At 42.1% G+C, this 16,639-nt stretch overlaps 1 protein-coding gene across 9 annotated transcripts in view; it reads right to left on the bottom strand.

Moving 5' to 3' along the window:
- ASCC1 (activating signal cointegrator 1 complex subunit 1) overlaps positions 1 to 16,639 on the bottom strand; it is a 165,498-nt gene that overhangs the window by 100,718 nt on the left and 48,141 nt on the right. For all 9 annotated transcript variants that reach the window (XM_064374256.1, XM_064374260.1, XM_064374257.1 and 6 more), the window contains 2 exons: positions 13,268 to 13,365; positions 6,770 to 6,948 (listed from right to left, as the gene is read on the bottom strand). In XM_064374256.1, the coding sequence (XP_064230326.1) occupies positions 6,770 to 6,948; positions 13,268 to 13,365 (277 nt within the window). The remainder of the gene's footprint in view (positions 1 to 6,769; positions 6,949 to 13,267; positions 13,366 to 16,639) is intronic.

Here is a 16,639-nt window from a genome sequence, read left to right on the forward strand (position 1 = left end):
AGAAAAAGGAGAAAGAGAAAGGGAAGGGAAGGAAGGAAAAAAGAAAGGATCTTGTAAAAATTTTCACCCAAAACATTTTCACTTTGCCACAACTTTCAAAGCTACCCTTTATCTACTCTTCACACTTCAAATAATACTAACAACTTTAACTTAACTGGCAGTAAAATACAGCAGGAGTAGCAGCTACCATTTATTAAATGCTTATTATGCATCAAGTACCATGCTGAGTTCTTTACGTCATCTCATATATTTATTTTGAGACAGGTTCTCACTCTGTCACCCAGGCTAGTGTACAGGGGCACAATCATGTCTCACTGCAGGTTTGACTTCCCGGGCTCAAGCATCCTCCCACCTCAGCCTCCCGAGTAGTTAAAACTACAGATTTGTGCCACTACTCAGAGCTAATTTTTTATTTGCTGTAGAGACAGGGTCTCCCTATATTGCCCAGGGAGGTCTTGAACTCCTAGGCTCAAGCTATCCTCCAGCCTCAGCCTCCAAAGTGCTGGGATTAGAAGGCCTAAGCCACCTCGACCAGCCTGTTATCTCCCTTAATCCTTCCTACAACCCTCCCAAATAGGCTATAAAGATTTGGAGAAGTTGCCGAGCGCAGTGGCTCACGCCTGTAATTTCAAGACTTCGCGAGGCCAAGGCATGCAGATCACCTGAGGTCAGGAGTTTGAGACCAGCCTGCCCAACATGGCAAAACCCAGTCTCTACTAAAAATACAAAAAATTAGCCAGGCGTGGTGGCAGGTGCCTGTAATCCCAGTTACTCAGGAAGTTAAGGCAGGAGAATAGCTTGAACCTGGGAGGCAGAGGTTGCAGTGAGCCAAGATCATGTCACTGCACTCCAGCCTGGGCGACAAGAGCAAAATTCCATCTGAAAAAATAAACAAACAAAAAAAAGATTCGGAGAAGTTCATTTGCCCAAGTCCACAGAGACTGAAGAACCCAGAATCAGAACTGTCCATCTGTCTAAAGAGCCAAAGATATTAACCATTGTTCTATTTTATTCCAAATGCTTTTTTTTTTTTCGTCACCCAGACTGGAGTGCAGTGGCATGATCTCAGCTCACTGCAACCTCCAACTCCCTGGTTCTAGCGATTCTCCTGCCTCAGCCTCCTGAGTAGCTAGGATTACAGGCACACACCAGCACACTCAGCTAATTTTTGAATTTTTAGTAGAGACGGGGTTTTACCATGTTGGCCAGGATGGTCTGAATCTCCTGACCTCGTGCTGCCTTGGCCTCCCAAAGTGCTGGGATTACAGGTGTGAGCCACCGCACCTGACTCTAAATGCTTTTATTTCTGTCTACAAGATTAAGAAAGCACAGCATGGACAGACATATGCAAAAAAGTACCTTAACCTAAATGTTGTATCTCATACAAAAAATTAATCAGATCATAGATCTAAACATAAAAAAGCAAAACTACAAACATTCTAAAAGAAAACCTTCATATTTGAGGGTTAGAAAAAGATTTCTTTTTTTTGAGACAGAGTCTCACTCTGTCACCCAGGCTAGAGTGCAGTGGTGCAATCTTGCTCACTGCAAACCCTCACCTCCCGGGTTCAAGCGATTCTCCTGCCTCAGCTTCCTTAGTAGCTGGGATTACAGGTGCCCACCACCATGCCCGGCTAATTTTCTATATTTTTAGTAGAGACTGGGTTTCACCATGCTGGCCAAGCTGGTCTCAAACTTCTGACCGCAAGTGATCCACCCACCCTGGCCTCCCAAAGTGCTTGTTACAGGTGTGAGCCACCATGCCTGGCCAGGAAAAGATTTTTTAAACATAACATCAGAAGTACGACCCATAAAAGAAAAAATTAATAAACTAGACTTTATCAAAATTTAAAACTTTTCCTCTACAAAAGACACCAATAAGAGAATGAAAAGACAAGCTACAGATTAGGAGAAAATATCTGCAAATCATATATCCTTGAAAGGACTTATATCAACAATGTATATAAAGAACCCTAAAAACTCAAAGATAAGAAAATAACCCAATTGTTGGTGTTTGTTGAGACAGAGTCTCACTCTGTTGTCCAGGTTGGAGTACAGTGGCACCATCTCGGCTCACTGCAACCTCTGTCTCACGGGTTCAAGCAGATTCTCATCTCTCAGCCTCCTGAGTAGCTGGGATTACAGATGTGCACCACCACACCTGGCTAATTTTTATATTTTTAGTAGAGATGGGATTTTGCCCTTTTGGAGAGGCTGGTCTCAAACTCTTGGCCTCAAGTGACCCACCCACCTCCATCTCCCAAAGTGCTGGGATTACTGGCCTGGGCCACTGCACCCCGCCAAACAACCAAATTGTAAAATAGGTAAAAGACATGAACGGACACCTCACCAAAGATAATATAAGGATGGCAAAAAAAGCACATGAAAAAAATGTTCAATATCATTAGCCATTAAAGAAATGTAAATAAAAACCACAATAAGATGTCACTACAAAGGTATTAGAATAGCTAAAATAACAAATAGTGATAATACCAAATGCTAGTGAGGATGGAGAGCAGCTGGAATTCTCATAAATTGCTGTTGAGAATGTAAAACAATACATGCATTCTGAAAAACAGTTTGGCAGCTTTTTATAAAATTAAATATCACCTAACACATATCCCAGCAACCCCACTCCTGGGTATTTTACTGTAAAGAAATGAAAACTTGGCCGGGTGCACTGGCTCACGCCTGTAATCCCATCACTCTGGGAGGCTGAGGTGGGAGGATCATGAAGTCAGGAGTTCGAGACCAACATGACCAACGTGGTGAAACCGTCTCCACTAAAAATACAAAAATTAGCTATGCATGGTGGCACATGCCTGTAATCCCAGCTACTCGGGAGGCTGAGGCAGGAGAATTGCTTGAACCCAGGAGGCAGAGGTTGCAGTGAGCCAAGATTGCGCCACTGCACTCCAGCCTGGTGTCAGAGCGAGACTGCGTCTCAAAAAAAAAAGAAATGAAAACTTATGTTCACACAAAAACTGGTACGCAAATGTTTACAGCAGTTCTAATCATAATTGCCAAAAACTGCAAAAACCCAAGTGTCCTCCAATGGGTGAATGGATAAACAAACTGTAGCAAATCCATAAAGTGGAATATTACTCAGAAATAGTAAGGAAAAAACTCCTGAGACACACACAACTTGGATGAATCTCAAAAGCACTATGCTAAGTGAAAGAAGTCAGTTAACCTACTATATGATTCCATCTATATGACATTCTCAAAAAGACAAAACTACAAATAATGACACACACACACGACAAAACTACAGTGAAAAAGAGCTAAGGGATTGCTAGGGGTTGTGGATGGAAAAGAGGTGACTATAAAGGCAGAGCATGAGGGAGTTTTTGAGGTGGAACTGTTCTGTATCCTAATTGTGGCAGTAATTACAGAAATCTATACATGTTTTAGAATTCATAAACATGTATACCCCAAAAAAGTCAATTTTACTTTTATTAATTTTGAAGATAAAATTGAAAAAATTTAACTCTTCAGAGATAATTGGTTAACTAAACAGGGATTTAAAGTTACAGTTTTACCTCTTACTGTATATCAAAACATACTCTAAATGAACTAAAAAGCTAAACATAAATTATGAAATAATACTGATCTTAATATATATGACACTCCTACAAATAAACTTTTAAAAAGAACATACCCAGAGAAAAATGGGCCAAGACATGAATAAACAGAATTAAGTATAGGAAAATGCTTTATTTCACAAATAACTGAACAAATAAACAGTAAAGCAATGAGACAGTATTTTTTGTCAATTGGATCACACACAAAAAAAAACACTTAAAAGAATGATAACATCCAGTATTGGCAAAAGTGGGGAAAAAAACCTAAAGAAAACTAGTTTGGAGCCTAAAGTGCTATAAGATTTCCTAAAGGTAATCTGGATGTCTATACGTATCAAAAAATTCACATACATACACATATACTGTTTTTTCACTTCCAAGAATTTAAGTAAAATAACCCACTAGTGCAGAAAAATGTATGCAGCTTACTCATAACAAAATATAAATCTAAAAAGTTTAAATAATTATACATCTGGCCAGGTGAGGTGGCTCACGCCTATAATCCCAGTACGTTGGGAGGCTGAGGTGGGTGGATCTATCACCTGAGGTCAAGAGTTCGAGACGAGCATGACCAATATGGTGAAACTTCATCTATACTAAAGTACAAAAATTAGCCAGGCGTGGTGCTAAGTGCCTGTAATCCCAGCTACTCAGGAGGCTGAGGCAGGAGGAACACTTGAACTCAGGAGACAGAGGTTGCAGTGAACTGAGATCGTGCCACTGCACTCCAGCCTGGGCAACAAGAGCGAAGCTCAGTCTCGAAAATAAAATAAAATAATTATACATCCCTATAATAGAATAATAAATAGCCATTACAAATCCAAGTCACTTGAACAGTTAATCAAATCAGATTATGTTATTTTAGCAATCACTGCTATAATTTCCTACTTGTTCTCCAAAGTAAAGGTAAGAGACTTAGGTTTTGTCGGGTTTTTAGGTTTTGTGGGGGTTTTTCTGTTTTTTGCTTTTTGTTGTTGTTTGCTGAGACAGGGTCTGGTTTCATTGCCCAGGCTGGAGTGCACTAGTACATACAACATCAGCTCACTGCAACCTCCACCTCCCAGGCTCAAGCTATCCTCCCACCTCAGCTCCCAAGTAGCTGCGAATACAGTGCACACCATCGCGCCTGGCTAATTTTTGTATTTTTTTGTATAAACGGGGTTTCACTATATTGCCCAGGTTGGTCGCAAACTCCTGAGCTCAGGCAATCTGCCTACCTCAGCCTTCCAAAGTGTTGGGATTATAGTCATGAGCCACCATGCCAGCCAAGATTTAGGTTTTTCTTTTTCTTTTTCTTTTTTTCTGGGAGGGGGGTCGTAGCTTTGCAAGCTAGGAGGGGGTCATAGGGTGTCAATTTAGGTTTTTCTTCAATGACAAAACAATGTTCATGACAGAATGACATGTTTTCAAAGAAAGTAAAATATAAGATCATATACAAGCTAAATTTTATTTTTAAAATGCATGTGAATTAGAGCCGGGTGAGGTGGCTCACACCGTAATCCCAGCACTTTGGGAGGCAGAGGCGGGTCAATCACAAGGTCAGGAGTTCAAGACAAGCCTGACCAACAAGGTGAAATCCTGTCTCTACTTAAAATACAAAAAATTAGCTGGGTGTAGTGGCGGGCACCTATAATCCCAGCTACTCAGGAGGCAAGGCAGGAGAATCGCTTGAACCCGGGAGACGGAGGTTGCAGCCAGCCAAGATTGCACCACTGCACTCCAGTCTGGGCAACAGAGTGAGACTCTGTCTCAAAAAAAAAAAAAAAAAAAATGCATAAAAAAAGCATGTGAGTGTACAGACACATTGATACACACACATATATAATATTTTCTAAATTTTCTATAATAATAAACATACATTGCTTTCATGCATTTTTTCAGATTGATATACATTTTTTTTTTTTGAGACAGAGTCTCGCTCTGTCACTCAGGCTGGAGTGAAACAGCACCATCTCGGTTCACTGCAACCTCCGCCTCCCAGGTTCAAGCAATTTTCCTGCCTCAACCACCCAAGTAGCTGGGATTACAGGCACCTGCCACCAAGTCCAGCTAATTTTTGTATTTTTAGTAGAGACGGGGTTTCACCATGTTGGCCAGGCCAGTCTTGAACTCCTGACCTCTGATCCACCTGCCTTGGCCTCCCAAAATGCTAGGGTTACAGGAGTGAGCCACCCCGCCCAGCCAAATCAATATACATTTTTTTTTCTGAGATGGAGTCTCAGCCCAAGTGCAGTAGCTGGGACTACAGGCATGAGCCACCACGTCCAGCTAAATTTTGTATTTTTAGTAGAGACAGGGTTTCACCATGTTGGTCAGGATGGTCTCAACCTCTTGGCCTCGTGATCCACCCAGCTCGGCCTCCCAAAGTGCCACTGTGCCCAGCCAATATACATTTTGTTAAATCAACTAAATTATACCCAAAATGAGTTTAAAACTTTTTTCTAATCTAGATTATCTGGTATTATCCTGGTCACAAGCATTTCACTGTTACCTAAGTATGGCAACTCTACATGCAAATTTGTCTTTTAGTTACTAATCCCGAATGAGCCATGACTGTCCAAAGGCAGATGATCTACAGATGATGGCATCTCATTAATATCACCACCCAAAAGATGCAGAATAATGTGTATATTAAAATTAGCCTTTTGTGTCTTAAATTTTTTTTTTTTTGAGACAGTCTCATGCTGTCTCCCAGCCTGGAGTGCAGTGGTGTGATCTTGGCTCACTGCAACCTCCATCTCCCAGGTTCCAGCGATTCTCCTGCCTCAGACTCCCAAGTAGCTGGAATTATAGGCACATGCCACCACGCCCAACTAATTTTTTTTGTATTTTTAGTAGAGACAGGGTTTCACCATGTTGGCCAGGCTGGTCTTGAACTCCCAACCTCAAGTAATCTGCCCACCTCGGCCTCCCAAAGTGCTGGGATTACAGGCATGAGCCACTGCACCCAGAGCAGTATGTGTTAAAATCTTTTAAAGACATTTCTTTAACACATAGAAACTTACAACCTGCTATGTCCATATACTTTTTTTTTCAGTTCAATATTATAAGAAGACATAAGAAATAGTTATCTTTTTTGGTGGGGGAAGAGGTTTATACCTGCTTACAGTTTGATTTATGAACCATTTTCATATTCTTTTTATATTTGACATTTTTTATAAATTTCTTGTTTACTTTGCACTTACCATGGAGCACTTCGCCAGTACTTCCTCCTGGAATCTTAGGAATCCTTCCTGAACTTCAACTTCATTGAGGAAAAAGGAAAGGAAGTGAGTGAAGGGCTGTTTTCTTCTAAAAGTGTCCAAAAGAACATCAATCCGTGTTCGGGCTGAAATTACACCATTTCGATGCTGGCCAGTGATTACTGCAAACAAAGAAGAAAGGGTTAGGCCGGGCGCGGTGGCTCAAGCCTGTAATCCCAGCACTTTGGGATGCCGAGGCGGGTGGATTACGAGGTCAAGAGATCGAGACCATCCTGGTCAACATGGTGAAACCCCGTCCCTACTAAAAATACAAAAAAATTAGCTGGGCACGGTGGCGCGTGCCTGTAATCCCAGCTACTCAGGAGGCTGAGGCAGGAGAATTGCCTGAACCCAGGAGGCGGAGGTTGCGGTGAGCCGAGATCGTGCCGTTGCACTCCAGCCTGGGTAACAAGAGCGAAACTCCATCTCAAAAAAAAAAAAGAAAAGGTTAACATGCTCAAGAACCCCCAAATGTTTATAAGACAGGGAACCTCTTGAAACTGTCATCTCTGAGGAGCTAAAGCAGTTCTGAATTCGTATACGAATCTAAACAGGACAATAACAAGTGTAAAAAAACTGCTAATAATTCAATGTAAGCAGAATAAGGCTTATAAATAGAAAATATCCTTAAGATACCTTATAAAGTAGAAAAATGAATTCAAATGCTACAAAGCAAACCTTTGCTAGTAGGAATGTAAAATGGTGTAGCCACTATGAAAAAGTTTGGTAATTCCTTAAAAAGTTACACATAGCTGGGCGTGGTGGCTCGCGCCTGTAATCTCAGGATTTTGGGAGGCTGAGGTGGGCGGATCACTTGAGATCAGGAGTTCGAGATCAGCCTGGCCAATATGGTGAAACCCCATCTCTACTAAACATAAAAAAATTAGCTAGAAGTGGTGGCACATGTCTGTAATCCCAGTTACTTGGGAGGCTGAGGCATGAGAATGGCTTAAACCGGCAAGGTGGAGATTGCAGTGAACTGAGATCATGCCACTGAACTCCAGCCTGGGTGACAGAGCTAGACTCTGCCTCCAAAAAAAAAAACGAAAAAAAAGTTAAACATAGACTTACCATATAACCCAGAAATTCCACTCTTAGGGATATCCAAAATAAGTAAAAACAGAAAGAAAGAGAGAAAAAGAAGGGGTGGGGGGAAGGAACAGGAAGGAATGGCAGGGGAGGGGAGAGGAAAGGGAAAAAAGAAGGGAAGGGAAAGGGAAAGGAAAGGGGAAGGAAAAGGAAGGGAAAGGAAAGGGAAAGGGAAAGGGAAAGGCAAGGCATGGTGGCTCATGCCTGCAATTCCAGCACTTTGGCAGGGGAAAAAAAAAGCTTCTGATGTTCCAGAAGCTTTTCTTCTGATTTATTTATTTATTTTATTTTATTTTATTTTTTGAGACAGAGTCTTGCTCAGTCGCCCAGGCTAGAGTGCAATGGCGCAATCTCAGTTCACTGCAACCTCTGCCTCCCAGGATCAAGCAATTCTCCTGTTCAGCCTCTGGAGTAGCTGGGATTATAGGCACATGCCACCACGGGCCTGATTAATTTTTGTATTCTTAGAAGAGATGGGGTTTCACCATGTCGGCCAGGCTGGTCTCGAACTCTTGACCTCATGATCTGCCTACCTCTGCCTCCCAAAGTGCTGGAATTACAGGCATGAGCCACCGTGCCTGGCCCAATAAATCAGTTTATTCTCTTGCTTTTCAATTAAATTAGTTTCACTAAATTCATACATTTAACAATTAGACACACTAGTTTTTCCTTTTTTTTTTTTTCTTTCACCTTGCTCTGTTGCCCAGGGTGGAGTACAGTGGCATGATCTCAGCTCACTGCATCCTCTACCTCCCAGGTTCAAGCAATTCTCCTGCCTCAGTCTCTTGAGTAGCTGGGATTACAGGCATGAGCTACCGTGCGCAGCCAATTTTGTATTTTTAGTAAAGACAAGGTTTTACCATATTGGTCAGGCTGGTCTCGAACTCCTGACCTCAAGTGATCCATCCTCCTCGGCCTCCCAAAGTGTTAAGATTACAGGCATGAGCCACCGTGCCTGCCTAGTTTTTTTCTTTGTTGTTGCTGTTGCTGTTTGAGACAGAGTCTCATTGTGTAACCCAGGTTAGAGTGCAATGGCACGATCATGGCTCACTGCAACCTCGACCTTCCCAGATCAAAAGATCCTCCCACCTCAGTCTCCCAAGTAGCTGTGACTACAAGCATGCACCAGCACACCCAGCCAATTTTTGTATTTTTTTGTAGAGATGGGGTTTTGCCATGCTGCCCAGGCTGACCTTGAACACCTGGGCTCAAGTGATCCTCCCACCTAGAACTCCCAAAGTGTTGGGATTACAGGCATAAGCCACCAAGCCCAAACTGATACCCTAGTTTTTCACACTGTAACATTTGTGCTAAGTTGAAATGGAATCTTTATACCCTGTCTACCCTTTTCTGGATAAGTTCTGGAATGACTCTAGCACATTTTTTTTCTGGGTGACAGTCTCGCTCTGTCACCCAGACTGAAACGCAGTGGCACAATCTCAGCTCACTGCAACCTCTGTCTCCCGGGTTCAATCGATTCTTCTGCCTCAGCCTCATGAGCAGCTGGGATTACAGGCATACTCCACCATACTCAGCTAATCTTTGTATTTTTAGTAGAGACGGGGTTTCACCATCTTGGCAAGGCTGGTCTCTAACTCCTTACCTCGTGATCCACCTGCCTAGGCCTCCCAAAGTGCTGGGATTACAAGCGTAAACCACCATGCCTGGCCAACTCTAGTATATTAAAATGGCTAAGGTCTCCACATTTATACCATGTTATAATTTTACTGCAATAAAAAATATCATATAATTGGTGAGGCACGGTGGCTCACGCCTATAATCCCAGCACTTTGGGAGGCCGAGGCAGGCGGATCACCTGAGGTCGTGAGTTCGAGACCAGCCTGACCAATATGGAGAAACCTCGCCTCTACTAAAAATACAAAAATTAGCTGGGCATGGTGGCACATACCTGTAATCCTAGCTCCTCAGGAGGCTGAGGCAGAGAAGCTTAAACTCAGGAGGCAGAGGTTGCAGTGAGCCGAAATCGTGCCACTGCACTCCACCTTGGGTGACAGGGCAAGACTCCATCTCAAAACAAAGAAACAAACAAAATTAGCTGGGTATGGTGGTGCATGCCTGTAATCCCAGCTACTTGGGAGGCTGAGGAAGGAGAATCACTTGAACCCGGGAGGTGGAGGTTACAGTGAGCCAAGATCGCACCATTGCACTCCAGCCTGGGCAACAAGAGCAAAACTCCATCTCAAAAAAAAAAAAAAAATATATATATATATATATATATATAACTTATAAATATATAAGATCATATACAAGCTAAATTTTATTTTTAAAATGCATGTGAATTAGAGCCGGGTGAGGTGACTCACACCGTAATCCCAGCACTTTGGGAGGGATATAACAAGTGTTAACAGCAATTACGTTTGGGTTCATATTATAAGAGACTTCCATTTATACCTTATATATGATTTCTGTAAGCTTTCTCTTTTTTGAAAGCATGTATTAATTTTATAATTAGAAAAAAATAGATGACACTTTAATGCAATTATAAAATGACTTTAGTATTTGTAACTTGAATGTTAAACCTTAAGGAAAATAAATGTTCGCACTTAAAATTCTAATAAACTGAATATTTATTTTAATAAAAACCTTTCCAAATGCTGTTAAAGTTCTAATGCTAGAGTTCGTTAACATTATCAGGGAACTAAAGAAAACTGCAGCACTGCACTGGCCAATATGGGAGCCCACATGCAGCTAGTTAAATTAATCTGAATTCAGTAAATGTAAAAATTCAGTTCTTGTCACACTAGCAGTATTTCAAGTACTCACAGTCACATGTGACCAGTACCTGACACATGCAGCTCCTGTGCTAGATGGCATGGATACAGATCATTCTCACCATCACAGTAAGTACTTCTGGACTGCTCTAAAGTCAGTTGCTACTTATCTGCTGTCAAGGTGATTATTCTTTTGTGTGTGTGTGTGACAGGGTCTCACTCTGTCGCCCAGGCTGGAGTGTGGTGGCGTGAACACAGCTCACTGCAGCCTCGACCTCCTGGGCTCAAGCGATCCTCCAACCTCAATCTCCCGAAGTGCTGACATTACAGGTATGTGCCACTGTCCCCAGTCAAGGTGATTATTCTTACATAACATAAAAGGAACGGTACTTATAATTTTTTCATGAAAACAATACAATCCATGAGCATTAATGGAAAATGGGGTTGGGGGCAGTGACTCAGGTCTATAATCCCAGCACTTTGGGAGGCCAAAGAGGAAGGATCACTTAAATCCAGGAGTTCAAAGCCAGCCTGGGCAACATAGCAAGACCCCATCTCTACAAAAAAAAATAAAAATTATCTGGGCATGGTGGCATGTGCCTGTAGTTACAGCTACTTGGAAGACTGAGGGAGGATGATTGCTTGAGCCCAGAAATTCAAAGCTACAGTGACCTATGACAGAGTCACTGCACTCTAGCCTGGGCAACATGCTCATGCCTGTAACCCCAATACTTTGGAAGCCAAGGCAGCCAGGTCACTTGATCTCAGGAGCTCCGGACCAGGCTGAGCAATGTGGCAAAACCTTGTCTCTACAAAAAATACAAAAAAATTTAAAAATTAGCCAGGTGTGCTGGCATGTGCCTGTAGTCCCAGCTATGGGAGGCTGAGATGGGAGGACTGATTGAGCCCAGGAGGTAGAGGCTGCAGTGAGCTGTGATCACGCCACTACACTCCAGCCTGGACAACAGAGAGAGACTCTGTCTCCAAAAAAAAACTAAAATAAATGATTAAAAGGCCGGCTATGGTGGCTCAGCCTGTAATTCCAGCACCTTGGGAAGCTGAGACAGGCAGATTACTTGAGACCAAAAGTTCAAGATCAGCCTGGGAAACATGGTGAAACCCTGTCTCAATAAAAAATAAAAACTTTTAAATGAAAAAAGAAAAAAATGGGTTAATGAATTATTGGAGGTTGCTGCATGCACTCTCTGACTTTAAAAAAGTTCCATCAGCCAGGCACGGTAGCTCACACCTGTAATCCCAGCACTTTAAAAGGCCAAGATGGGTGGATCACTTGAGACCAGCCTGGCCAACATGGCAAAACCCTGTTTCTATGAATAAATACAAAAATTAGCTGGGTATGGTGGCACACGCCTGTAGTCCCAGCTACTCGGGAGGCTGAGGCAGAAGAATTGCTTGAACCTGCGGGACAGAGGTTGCAGTGAGCCTTGGCACTCCAGCCTGGACAACAGAATGAGACTGTCTCCAAAAAAAGAAAAAAAAAAAATCCATCCTTCCAGAATAAGTTTACAATTTTGTCCTAACAATGCCCCTCACTCAAAGCCACTGTACAACAAAACCCTATGCCCTTGGTTCACACTGAGGCTTGATTTATACTGACACTTTCTGACTTGATTTATACTGCTAAACTATTTTTCCTCATCAGAACATTTATTTGAGTCAAGTTATATTATTTTAATCACTACTCTTTTTTTTTATGATTTGCCTTAGGTTTAATAAAAATTAACTGTCAAAAATAAAATCAAAATATTTCTTTTTACTTATCTGACACACATAATACAAATGTGTGTGATAGTACAAGTTTACATTTGAAACTAAAAAGTACAAATTAAATAATGGAAATATTTTGTTAATTTCTTTCGTTTCCTTCCTGGTTTACAAAATCAAGGGCAAAAAGTTGAGAACATAATGGAAAAGGCTAAACTTTATTTCATATTCACTGATCCCACTGGTTTTCTCTAATTCTAACTGGAAACAATTCATGAATCCACTTCAAGCTACCAAAGCACAAAAATAAATCTAGGCCAGGCACGGTGGCTCACGCCTGTAATCCCAGCATTTTGGGAAGTGGAGGTGGGCGGATCGTGAGGTCAGGAGTTCAAGACCAGCCTGACCAACATAGTGAAACCTTGTCTCTACTAAAAATACAAAAATTAGCCAGGTGTGGTGGCACACACCTGTAGTCCCAGCTACTCGGGAGGCTGAGGCAAGAGAATCGTTTGAATCCAGGAGGTGGAGGTTGCAGTGAGCCAAGACCATGCCATTGCACTCCAGCCTGGGCAACAGAGTGAAACTCCATCTCAAAAAAAAAAAAGAAAGGAAAAGAAAAAAGAAATCTAATACACAGTGAAGTCTAGAAGCTTTATTCCATCAATCATCAATGTATGGTAAAGTATAAAATTAAGGCCCCAGTACTCAATCAAGATAAGGCTGTATAATTCCATCTTTCCTCATTTGGGAGATTGGTACTGATAAACCATAAAAAGGCCCATAGCTACAGAACTGCACAGAGAACATAGTTACTAAACGCTGCAATTGGTTACATTATTCCATACACATACAAAAGTGACTTCAAATATAACTCATATCTACTGAGTCTTACCAATTTCCCCGTCTTGTCCAGGTTTAGGAATGCTAATAGACGTTTTGGTCTCCATTTCTATTTTCTTCCTAGTGTCCCCTCTCTTTCCAACTATATGCCTATATAAAGAAAAAGTAATTAAAAGGATATTAAGTCAAAATGTACCAAAATTAAGAATCTCATCATGTTTAAATCCTTTGTGACTAGAGATACTCCCTTACGGAAAAGTGGTTCAGTAAAAGCCCAATATTAGTGGAAGAAATTACAAGTCATCTAGCTTTAGAACATGCTGCATTAAAGTCATTGGCAAAAATGAGTTTTTGGCCCTATAGCCAATGCAATGCACAGAAAAACCATGCCCAACACCCATTTGCTTCTCAAAATTAGATTTAAAATCTAGGTCTGCAATTAAGTAAAAGAAAAGCTGGCCAGCAGGCACAGTGGCTCATGCCTGTAAACTCTGCTACTCAAGAGGCTGAGGTGGGAGGACTGCTTAAGACCAGGAGTTTGAGACCAGCCTAGGCAACAGAGTAAGACCCCATCTCTAAAAAAATATTTTAGGCCAGCCTCGGTGGTTCACACCTGTAATCCCAGCACTCTGGAAGGCCAAGGTGGGAAGATCGCCTGAAGTCAGGAGTTCGAGACCAGCCTGGCCAAGATGGTGAAACCCCATCTCTACTAAAATACAAAACTTAACCAGGCATGGCGCCAGGGCACCTGTAATCCCAACTACTCAGGAGGCTGAGGCAGGAGAATCACTAGAACCCAGAGGCAGGGGTTGCAGTGAGCTGAGATCATACCACTGTACTCCAGCCTGGGCAACAAGAATGAGACTCCATATTAAAAAAAAATTTTTAATAGAAAAATTAGAACATCTGAGGACTCATGACAACAGAAAGCTATAGCCAACTCTCGACTACCCCATGAAGACGGGACATGAGCTCACAATCCCCATCACTCCCGACAGTCTTTCATCTACCCCACTTCAATCACTTATTAACTCCTTTACATTACTCGCCTAGGCTTTCAAGTGTAAATAACTGTAGCAATCCAAAGTTATCTTCTGGAACCCACAGTCATTTGCTATGTTCAAATGAATGAGACTACTGAATCCCAAGAGAAGTTTCAGAGTCTAAAGCAGTAATAGGCTGTCACAGAGCTAAAGAGTTAAGAGAAACAACTCATCATCAACGTTATTTCAACTTCTATGATTTCAATTACAGTACCCAATACTATGGATAACTATGTCTAAAATTGCTCATTTGTTTTTTCATGGGATAACCAAGCCCAATTACTTCCATTAAAATCTATTATAGTAAGCCAGTTTTTTAAAATAAGATTAGAAGATTGGAAGTCTGTAGTTTCCAAGTGGTTTTCCATTGTATTGGGCTGGAGATTGTAGGGCACCAACTCTGTGAGGCCTTTGTCTTCCCACCTTACCAATTAGAAGTGCTTTCTATCAGGCTCCAGTTTGTTACTATGTGGCTAGTGAACAAGCCTATAACAAAATGCAGTGGCTCAAAGTGCTATTAATAATCTAGGCTTCAGCACCTTAGAAAGCAGCAAAGTGGTTGAGGTTTAAAAGGCTTTAGAATCAAACAAACCTTGAGCAACTCATATAACCACTGTAAGCCTACTTCTTCACATATAAAAATGAAGTGAGAGGCTGATGCAGAACGATTCCTTGAGCCCAAGAGTTCAAAGCTATGATGAGCTATGATCACACCACGGCACTCTGGCCTGGGTGACAGAGAGAGATTCTAAAAAAATAAAAATAGGGCTGGGTGCAGTAGCTCACACCTGTAATTCCAGCACTTTGGGAGGCCGAGGTGGGCAGATCACGAGGTCAGGAGATCGAAACCATCCTGGGCAACATGGTGAAACCCCATCTCTACTAAAAATATAAAAATTAGCTGGGTGGGGTGGCACATGCCTGTAATCCCAGCTATCAGGAGGCTGAGGCAGGAGAATCACTTGAACCCAGGAGGCGGAGGTTGCAGTGAGCCAAGATTGTACCACTGCACTCCAGCCTGGGCAACAGAGCAAGACTCTGTCTCAAAAAAATAAAATAATAAAAAATTAATTAAATAAAGAAATAAAAATAGGCTGGCTGCAGTGGCTCATACCTGTAATCCCAGGACTTTGGGAGGCTGAGGCGGGCGGATCACTTAAGGTCAGGAGTTCAAGACCAGCCTGGCCAACATGGCAAAACCACAACTCTACTAAAAATACAAAAATTAGTGAGACCAGGCAAGGTGGCTCAAGGCCAGGCAGGGTGGCTCACGCCTGTAATCCAAGCACTTTGGGAGGCCGAGGCAGACAGATCACCTGTCAGGAGTTAGAAAGGAGCCTGGCCAACATAGTAAAACCCTGTCTCCACTAAATACAAAAGTTAGCCAGATGTGGTGGCGGGTACATGTAATCCCAGCTACTCAGGAGGCTGAGGCAGGAGAATCATTTGAACTCAGGAGGGAAAGGTTGCAGTGAGCCAAGATCATGGCACTGCACTCCAGCTTAGGTACGAGAGTGAAACTCTGTCTCAAAAAAATAAAAAAAAATTAGCGGGGTGTGGTGGCAGGCACCAGTAATCCCAGCTACTCGGGAGGCTGAGCAGGAGAATTGCTTGAACCTGGGAGACAGAGGTTGCAGTGAGTAGAGATTGCATCATTGCACTCCAGCCTGGGCATCAGAGGGAGATTCCATCTCAATAAATTAAATAACTAAATAAAATTAAATTAAATTTGGCTGGGTACAGTGGCTCATGCCTGTAATCCTAGCACTTTGGGAGGCCAAGGCAAGTGGATCACCTGAGGTCATGCGTTCAAGACCAGCCTGACCAACATGGTGAAACCCCGTCTCTACTAAAAATACAAAAATTAGCTGGGTGCGGTGCTGCATGCCTATAAATCCCAGCTACTTAGGGAGATTTAGGCAGGAGAATGCCTTGAACCCAGGAGATGGAGGTTGCCATGAGCCAAGATCGTGCCATTGCCTAGGCAACAAGAGCGAAACTCAGTCTCAAAAAAAAAAATAAATAAATAATAAAAATAAAAATTGAAATTAAAAAAGAGTGAATAATACCTATTTGTCAAAAGGTTGTCATAAGGATTAAATGTGATCATATATGAAAGACCTTCCCAATGAGTGGCACAGAGCTCCACACAGTCCATGCTGTAGGGCAGATGCCCCTAACAGTGGTAAGTTAAGGATACCAGGAAAAGGATCCTGTATAGCAGACACATCTGACAGCAATGACTTAAGCCTACCTGAGAATCACCCTATTATCTAAGAAGAATGTGTGTTCAGATTTCCAAGCTACGGAATCTGGCTTGGATTCATTCCAACCCAAAGATTCATTCCTTTATCTATGAGCAATATCTGAATCCCCCAGCC

The sequence above is a fragment of the Aotus nancymaae genome, unplaced genomic scaffold, assembly GCF_030222135.1.
Source record: "Aotus nancymaae isolate 86718 unplaced genomic scaffold, 86718_ANA_hifiasm-v0.15.2.pri h1tg000010l, whole genome shotgun sequence".
Taxonomy (NCBI): Eukaryota; Metazoa; Chordata; class Mammalia; order Primates; family Aotidae; genus Aotus; species Aotus nancymaae.